General features: G+C 43.3%; 1 protein-coding gene across 1 annotated transcript in view; it reads right to left on the reverse strand.

Annotated features, from left to right (window-relative positions):
• Positions 1 to 2,569: 2,569 nt before the first annotated feature.
• Positions 2,570 to 9,656, reverse strand: part of UBASH3A (ubiquitin associated and SH3 domain containing A) — a 19,584-nt gene continuing 12,497 nt past the window's right edge. Inside the window, exons 8-14 of the mRNA XM_009998241.1 lie at positions 9,611 to 9,653; positions 8,352 to 8,474; positions 7,410 to 7,502; positions 6,236 to 6,380; positions 4,167 to 4,273; positions 3,565 to 3,671; positions 2,570 to 2,707 (exon numbers count right to left, since the gene is read on the reverse strand). Coding sequence (XP_009996543.1) covers positions 2,570 to 2,707; positions 3,565 to 3,671; positions 4,167 to 4,273; positions 6,236 to 6,380; positions 7,410 to 7,502; positions 8,352 to 8,474; positions 9,611 to 9,653 — 756 coding nt within the window. The remainder of the gene's footprint in view (positions 2,708 to 3,564; positions 3,672 to 4,166; positions 4,274 to 6,235; positions 6,381 to 7,409; positions 7,503 to 8,351; positions 8,475 to 9,610; positions 9,654 to 9,656) is intronic.

Below are 9,656 nucleotides of genomic sequence, written 5' to 3' on the forward strand. Positions count from 1 at the left end.
CAATCAGAGTCCACTGGCAGCAAATCCTCTGGCCACAAGATCCATGTCCACTGGCCAAGTTCACCCCTCCTGGTGCCTTCAGGGAATGTTCCACCACATTCCTCCATGAGTGCAGGGGCACAGCTGCCATCTCGCCATGGGCTGCAGGGAAACTTCTGCTTGGGCACCTTCTGCCCCTTCTTCATCACCAACCACCACAGCTCTTTTTCTTTAAGTGCTCTGCTGCTCAGGTGTTATCTCAGTTCTTTTGTATGTTAATGACAGAGGTGCATCTTTTGTCCCTCTAATGGCTCCTTGGCTGGGTTTGGAGCAGGAGCAGCTTCTCGGCTTCTTACCTGAGCCCCCCCGGGGGCCCTTACCCCACTACCAAAAATCCTGCCAAACCAAACCAGCACGCAGAGCCACCCTGACAATACTTCTTATGCCACTGTGTGAAAGGAGAGATATTATTTGGTGGTTTATTTTGGTGTTTTAAAAGAAGACCCAGATTCTTAACCCAAACTGGTATTTGCAGCACACTCTATGATTTCTATATGAGTCACCCTTACAGTAAAGTTTTCCTCATATTGAAGTGAAACTTCCTGTGCTTTCATAGAGAGCAGAGCCCTATGGAAGCACTGTGAGATGGGAGCTGACTCCTCTGCAGGCATTGAGCTTGAACCTCTTGTGAGCCACTGCAGACGAGCCATGCCCAGAGCAAGTTTCTTGTCCCATGCCACTGCCATTGCCTCACTGTCCCAATTTCCCTCTCTCTTCCCACTTGGACAGGCTTCCAAGAATGGATCGGGCTTGAGGTGTGCTGGCAGACCCTTGCTGGTTACTGTTAGCATGACTGAGCACAGGGAGGAGGTGCTCCTCCCTCACACATCACCTTGCTCTTCCCTCTATGTGCTGATTTTCTTGTATTCTACTGCCCTTTCTCAGCTAGATCTCTGACTCACAGCCCTCCATGAACACCACAGAGGAGCCTTGCCACTGCCTTCAAGGCTTAGTGCAAAGCTGTCCCTCACCACACCTGTCACCCTCAGCTAACAGCAAGTGTGTGATGGGGCAAGATTCGGAGAAGTAACCAAGCCACTGTCTTCTCAGTATTGCAGTGGCATCCTGCTCCCCTGGAGCAAGAAGAAGCTATGGTGACACTTGGGGTTATTACTTTTTTTCTGGGCTGCAGCCAGCGATGCAGTCCTATACCCTTCTTGGCATCACTTGCTAGCTAAAGAGCTCCTGTCTTGGCTCTGGGATGTTATAATTTCACTTGAAAAAATGCAGTGCTGTTAGAAAAGAAAGAGCTCAAGCAGCATCACCAGAGCTGGAAAGTCAAAATGAATAATTTCAGAGGCAAGACAGAGAGAAGAAATCTCCATGCCCACAGATAAGAGTGTTTGTCAGATACCTGTCACCCCAAAGCCTGAATGCTGGATGGACTCTAATTCTGAGGTTAAAGGTGTGCATGCAGAGATAGGTCAAGAAGGAGTATGGAAATAAAGAGTGAAAATGAAACACTTTTAGTCATGCTAAGAAAGAAAAAGAAAACTCTTTTTTTTTTTTTTTTTTCCCTGTCATTGGACAAAGCAGTTGTGCTTTCCCAGGTGCAATTATTGGAGAGGATAAGTAGAAAGGAAAATTGGAAAGGAAACCTGGCTCTGTGGAAAGGCATGTCCCTGTTTGTGCAGACAATTTTGGCTCTTTATTTCCTTAACCAAACAAATAACCAAGAAAAGAGCAACAGAGACCTTCTGGGTGACCTATCCTGTAGGTGTGTCCCCATTTATAGGATTTGGCACAGAACAGCACAAAGCAAAGTTGTTGTCCTATGAGTGCCATCTCAGGAAGTGTTCAGCAGTTAGAGTTGTTCACATCACAGTTTTGTCATCACTACAGTGATGCAGGGCATCGTTTCTTGTTCCAGCAACAGTAAAGTAATAAGTTCAATTTTCTTCAAAAAGGAATAATTTAGTCCCTTTTGCAACACAGCTCACTCAGGAATCGCTGAATGAGGAGCTGTTGTGATAGAAAGTAGATTCCCTTTGTAGAAGAGGTAAATAAATAGTGTGGTATTTGGTCTTGCAGACTGGTGGAGTGAATAGGAAACCCAGTGGCTATAGGTAAAGCTGGTCTCCTCTTCAGCTAGGAGATAACTTTTTTATAGACTCCAGTTCTCTTCTTGTCTGAAAATATCCAAGTGCATGAAAAAAGAGCAATTCTTACTGGATGTATTTTGGTCTTGGAAAATGTAACATCGTCTACTTTAGTGCCTTCAGCAGTGGAATTTATAATCAGGTAGTTCTGTGTTTATTAAATGTTGGTACTTTCAGAAAAGGTTAAGAGGTACTATTTTTCACCACTGCTAAGATTATTGCTCACTTGCACACCAGTTCCTAGGCTGCTACTTCTCAGCCACTGAAAAGAAAAGAAAATTCAGGTGTCAAACTTTGAAGAGTTTTTCTGTGCTTTGACAGCTCTCAGAGGGTAATTCCTACCCTCTGTAGATATTCTGGTTGGATTACTGTGCTGAACCATGACCTGTCTTTGTCTCGTTTTTGACAAGTCCAAAGGCAGAGCCAGCCTTCTAATCTTCCACTATACCATTTCTCCAGTTAAACGCTGCATTTGCTCCATGAGTTAATGTCTTTACTGGTGGGTTGACCATCTGCCATTTGTTCTCCTCTTTAATCTCTTCACAGTAACACATGCCCAGTGAAGGAATCTAGGAAAGAATTTACCAGCAAAGTTACTAGTAGTGTCATTGCTTGATGTGAAGCATGCAAAAGAGAACAGATCCTGAGACTGTTCTAGAAAGAAAGACCAGGGCATTTTGCTACTTCTGAAATTAACTACAAACAGACTGGAGGCCTGTGGGGCAATAGCTAACCTTATGTAATCACCTCACAGTTATACTTGGATCTGATGATCAAAATGTTTTCACTCCTTAAGCATCTACAGTGGTAGTAAAATTTTATTTAAAGACCAAATTCTCCAGTTAAGTCATATCAAGGTGGATGGTAAGGAAAACTGGGGTGAAGAATTCTGCCACTGGTGATAATACACAACTAAAATAAACAAAAAAACTCCAGTGACCAAGCCTCAAGAGCAAGGCCCATTGGTGAAGCTGGCAGGAAAACCCCTTCAGCACCAAAGTTGGGAACTCACAGTGACTTGAAAAACACACAACTTCTCAGAGTGAGTCACTGAATGTAGCTGCAGGTGACACTCACAACACAATGGGGAGGAGAGGGCTGTGTCTCTAAAGGAAGGGGACTAGTGCCAGATGCAGAGGTTTGCCTCTTGTCTTTAGGTGCTACAGGGCACTGACTTTCCAAGGGAGCTGGATGAAAATCTCCACAGACGTAGCTGCTAGCCACATACTGTTGACCAAGAGAAAATCCTTCACTTGACCTCTAGTGCTTTGCTAAAACTACATGAGATTCCCTTTTTAATGAGAAAGATCATGTCCTTGGTATTGGCATGCAGTAACATGCATGTCTCACTGCATAAGCAGGCTCCTGAATCAAAATATAATAAAACAAAAAGAAGGCTTCCTGCCAAAAAAAAGAGTCTTCTTACCTTTCGTACCACCTGGGCAAAGTCACTGCTGTCTCTGGCAGGGAGCCCTAGCAGAGGTCGTGTGAAGGATGCCAAGGAGGAGCCATGGCCCACGATGAGGATGACACCTGGTACACCACAAAAAACAATGAGAGCTGCAGCACTGTCAGGTTACCTACCCATCAGCAGATGGGCATGAGGCTCTTTTGGGGCTGTTCATCTTTGCAGACCTCCTTTGATAATGTGGCAGGGTGTATTGTGCCTGTCAGAAAAAGTCTGGTGTGTTGTTGGCGTAGCAGCTAGTAACAGAGAGCGTTTGGTAGGAAAAGAGAAAAATAAGCTTTCCAGAAGGTGTATTGGCTTACACTGAGCTATATCCCAATGACCAGGCAAGACTTGCAATTTAGTACTCTAAGGTCTTCTGTTTAATTTTGCTTTTTCATTTCTATCTCATAAATTGCATGTATTTTGGCTTAGTGCAGTCCAGGACAAGGATTAGCAGTCTGCCTTAAGCTCTGTGCAATACCAACAGCTCAAGTTAAACGTGCTTCTATTGACAAATCTTTGCCTGTTCCTGTTGCTGAAAGTATTTGGCAGAATATACAAAGATCTGGAACCTTTACCTTTGCTGGGGCAGGCAGTGATGATCTGCTGTATAACTGCAGAGCTTCTGCTTATATATTCTTCATAACTTTCGGACGGCACCAGAGAAGAGAGTGGGAAGTTACCCCTGACGAAAACATTACAAATATATGTTAATCTAGATGCATATGGGGACATTGTTAGCACTGTTGAATGACTACACCAGGGAAAAGGCACTTGGTTAAAAGGATATAGGCTTATCTACTGACTTGGCTGACATACTGCTACCTCAGCATTAACTTCTCCATTAAAACTTATGGCTAAATCTTACAGCCCATAAAGCACCAGATGCAGGGAAAGTCATGCTTTAATAAAACTTGTAATTTGAAGTGGAGATTATTTGAAGTAGGATCCATACCTAAGAACAGATTAAGCTTTGAACAGTTCTGTTAGCAAGGACCACTGCCCAGATGTGGACTGCAGACTTGTGAAGCCACCCAGCCCTATAGCAATCCTGACAGAGTTCAAACCAAGGCAAGACACTGATGATGTGGATGGTTTCAAGATTTGGTGGCCCAGTGTTAGTCTTCTTAATAAGCAAAGCAAATCAAGCAACAAACAATGTATATCTGCTTTAACTGGACAAAGGGCTAGTAAAGACTTTCACTCCTAGAGTTAAAAAGAAAGTGCAAGTTTATAGCTCATCTACCCTATTTTTGCCTGGACCAAGGTGAGCTGTGAGGATTCTGAACCCTGTAGCTCTGCTTCAGAGCTTCCCCTCTCAACTTCTCACTGCTCTGCATTTGTACCCTTTTCTGTGTGGAAGTTTGAGGTTTTTATTGAAAAAAGAATAGGCAAAACAGTCTGTAATAAAACACACCAGAAAGCACTATGATGGAAGAAAATTAAGGATTTTACTCCTTCATGCAATTTCAAATGAAGACAGTTACTTGGCTGTAAGAAAAGGATTAAGAGATGAGAAGTTTCCTTTCCCCTTGTCTTGTATATGTGGAAAACCCCAGATACACTCTCTTTTATTAGCTGAGTAATTTCCTGGATCTGGCTGTGCACTGTGAACAGAGTAACCTGGTTTGTGGGCAAGATGAGGACCTAGACTGAATTGGAGGCTTATAACTTCCTGCCCTGCTGTGGTTTGCAAGTGCTCAGAAAAGGCATCACCTCCTGCTCCAAGTTTTGGAGGCCCCAAAAGGTCCTTGCTAATTTTTGAGCAACTCAAACCAAAGCAACTCCCCTCCCCAAACAACTTGGTCACAAATATCAATTAGAGTGAAATGGTGTTATCCTGCCTGCCCCCAAAACCAGAAGGTCAGCTGGCTCATATTGGGCTCCCCTCTCTCCCCCCAGACCTGGCATAGCTCTACTTCAGGGAGCATGGGGTGCCCCCCACCCTTTCCCTTCCTCTTGCAGCTGTTGCTTCAGTGATACAAAACAGCCATATTTCAGGCACCCAGCTGTGTTGTCTACACTTCCTAGGCTGGGCTCATCCTCTGCCATGGGGCAGAGCTCTTGCTGCTGCCCTTGCAGACCCTCAGCAAAGGGCTTACTCACCTTTTCTAAAGTAATTAGGAAACTTTTCTTTGTTGCTGAAAACCAGCTTGTTATTTACCCAACAGGATATTCTTCATGTTTCTAACATGTGCTTCACATGAGCCAACAAAAACAACACTCCTGGCACCTGACACTGAAGCCTGTAATGCAGCTCTCCTTGTGTATGACAAACCATGAGGCTGAGGCCATGGATCTGAAGGCAACACCAAAGCACAGCTGTTCCTACACAGAAGTATGAGATGTTTGTGTATGTGCGGGTTGTCCTGAGTCAAACTGACACAGGTGCATCCATGTGCTATGTACGCTCACATTCCCAGGTGTGCACATGTTGTCTCTGTGTCAGAGCAGCAAAAAAGCTTGCCCTTGTCATGAGACAGCCGACAGCTTATCACGTTTTGGGAACAGATCATGCAGACTTAAGTTTTATCAGAATTAGCCATTTTTTTGCGATGTTCATAATGGTTTATGAGAAATAAACAGATTAAGACATACCTCAAAGAAGTAGAAACATGGCTTTAACAGCTAGATATGGAACAATTACCTGTAACTTGTGTCTATTTTGTAAGATGCTTCTACTAGTTCTGTCACAGTCATGAAATCAGGAATTACTCTGCTTGCTTCCCACTTGGTCCAATCAAACAGACCTGGTTCCACCCTGATTTTGACTTTTTGATCTAATTTAAGCCCTGCAACAATAAGAAATATTTCTTAAGAAGAGGAAGGTACACTCAAAGTGTTACAATCAGTCTATACATTCTACCTTGCTTGGTGTAATACTTCTGTTAATGAAAATTAATTACTTCTTTTCAAACAAGAGGATCATATTGTTTAAATTAAGCCACTGTTGTATTCTTGTCTGACTAATGTTAAAGCACTACTGTTATTGTCATTGTTATTATATCATTATAATCATAATCATTATTATTTCTGAAGCTCTCTTATTATGATACACAGGATACAGAAGAGAATAGAAGAAAAGACCTCAGTAATGTTGCAATCTGAATAAACTTTAGACAATTAATGTTTTTGTCATTTTTATACAGCATTTTACTCAGTGATCCTCAGGGGTGCAATAAATTGTTCTATAGTGCCAGAAATGGAATTATTTTGTTGGAAGGCACATTCTTTTGTTTATGATTCTCAAGAGAGGTTACTGAGTGGTGCTAGTTCCCAGAGGAAATGCATTCCCATCGTATTTCTGAGGTAAATACGGTAATGAACTGTGAACCTCTGACAGACCCTTTGGAGAGGACAGGAGAGGGAAAAACAAGAGAGAGTGAGAGAGGGGAGATAGAAAGAGGATCTGCAACAGGAAGGAATAAATCGTGGTTTGGCCTGCAACGACGAATGCTTTCAGGAGAAAGCTGCCTTCCCTGATTTACATGTACATCCTTCAGAACACTGGAAACTGGCTCAGAATATCCTGTGGACAAGGTGGCAGTGATGATTTGATAAGCAGCTACTAGTGTTGAACTGAACCTTATGTGAAATGCCTCTGTTCCATATAACATTAGAGAGCTAGAGTTAATGGGATAGTGCTCTCCAGACCATACGCAGGGCAGCAGTTTTATTGCTGCCTATATTAGCAGAAAACATCTTGTCTTCCTTGCTCAGATATAACAAATAACAACGAAATCTTCTTCATTGCTTATCTTCACAGATGACAAAGACACTTTCCCGGTGATGAAAGCACCTGTGCAGTGTTGCTGCCTTACCCTGCAGCAGGTGCTGGGCTGTTTGCACGCAGCGCAGGGCGGGTGATGAGTACACGTAGCTGACTGTCACCTCCTGGTCCAGCAGAGCTTCCCCTGGATGGGAATGGCAAAATGAGTCACTCTTTTACAAATCATGACAGATGAGAAACTACCACAAAATACTTTCTGCTAAAAACAGCTTGGATTTTGTAAGATTCATTGGTGTGGGTTATACTGGCGGTCCATTTCTATTCATTTTTTTTCACACTGTTGACTGACCGAGCTCACTAAAAAGCTCATTCTGCTGGCAACAGCAAGTTTAAAATGAGTGTTGGAAAGATGATTGTAGAAGATTCACTCCAAATCTGCAAACCGCAGTTAGGCATTTGGCTCTCTCCGTATCTCTGAATCATCAGAAAGAAGCATTTGAACCAGACCTGCATTGTTTCAGTCAGGCATGCTTGCTCAGAGAGCAGGAACAACTTCATCTGCTGAGTGAACTGACTCAGACTAACCCACACCACCCAGCTGTCAGGTTACTGTGATGAGGTGACCACACTCTGCTGACCACTAACCTGCTTCCTCTGGCTGGCCCCTTCATTCCTCACTGCCCTTTCAGTGACAGCTGCATAAGACATTAGTCCCTTGCAGATAAGCAGCAGGACACAGGTAGTGTTGCACCTTCTTTCTTTTAACTTTCCTTGGCATGAACTGGCAGAATGGTTCCTAAAGATGTTCAACCAGCTCTGCTCTCTATTTGACTAATTATTTTACTATTTTGCTATTTCCTATTATTTCCTATTACCATCTTGCAGTGGTTGCCCATGGAGAAGTGTTACCACGAGTTACACACTGAGTGCTGCTATGAAATTTTTCTACTGCAAAGTCAGTATCACTTTTTGCAGATGATGAATGCCTTCTTCCCAAACTCTTACATTTTCAGTAGGATGTTATCCAGCTTACCTATAAGCCTTGACTGGAAAATACCACAGCAAGATAAAGGAGGATCATATTCAAATTGCTTCACGCTGTCTTTTCTTTTCGGCAGGGTGGAAGGGAAATTCAGGTCTGCTCTGTAGTATTTTCCTGAAACAAGGTGGGATATTTTGCCACAGCACAAGGGAAGCAGCAGCTGAATGCACAGGGGCATTTCATTTTATTTGCTTTATTTCTTCTGAATGATTGTTCTGAAAACTCAGCCCAGAGTGACATCTCAACTGGCCAGTGAAACAGGTCAAGGCCTGTTCTCTGACCAGAAGGGCAAGTGATGACAGAGGGCACCTGCCCAGGGAGTGAGTCTCTCTTCCCTCCACCTCAAATACCCACTTTGTCTGTCCACTGGGGATGGACTGTGGTCTCTGCTGTCCCTAGATCTCTGGGAACCATGTGGGTGAGGGGAAGCTGCCATCGACGGAGACCACACCAAGGAGATAGTTAATAACTGAGCAGTTTGGGGGATCATGGAGAGGTGCCTGAACTCAGATGCCTGCAGGATGATTTTTGTACTACAGACATAGTCAGTGTCTCACTAATGAAAAATCCCGATTACTTCTGTTACCTTAAAGAAATCTCATTTTGAGGTCACAACACTCATTTGGGAAATCACCTGTCCTAACAAACTAGCACTTCTTCTGCAAGCTGTGAAAGAGCAAACGTGTGTGTGGGGTGGGTGTCAGTTTCTTCACCTTAAAAATACATGTGTGTGTGGGTGTCAGTTTCTTCACCTTAAAAATACACTTTTTTGAGAGGGAGGAAAAGGAAATTTAGCTTTTAATTTTGATCAGTGCTGACATCTCATTTGCACCATGGTTTGCTCTTGCTCTCCTTCCCCAGGTTGCACTACTGACGTACTGTGACTCTGATCAACAGTCCATGGTCCTGACTCAAGGATTGAAAAGCAGAGGGGTCTGACAACCACCACCCTGTGCAACAAGTGGTAGAGATCTTGTGTTTTGTACATCCATCAGTGAGACATACCCATCAGTATCACAAGAATTTTGCTTGTTCTGCAGAGTTTATCTAATATAAACATGAAGGACTTCAGGATATTATCAAATACTGGTTACATGCAGGTCAAAGCAGTGCTGTACCTGACTTGCAATGTTACTAATTATTTTGTGTCAGCATTTATATTTGCACACCAAAGATTGCATCTCTTTTACCCATTACTGGGGTTAATAGGCTTTGGTTCTGATTTTCCCAAGACCCTCCCATTATCTTACCATCTGAAGTCAAGCACTGTTGAAGCCAAGATTTGCCAAAGACCTG

Source organism: Chaetura pelagica, unplaced genomic scaffold, assembly GCF_000747805.2.
Source record: "Chaetura pelagica isolate M959 unplaced genomic scaffold, ChaPel_1.0 scaffold360, whole genome shotgun sequence".
In the NCBI taxonomy this organism is placed as follows: domain Eukaryota; kingdom Metazoa; phylum Chordata; class Aves; order Apodiformes; family Apodidae; genus Chaetura; species Chaetura pelagica.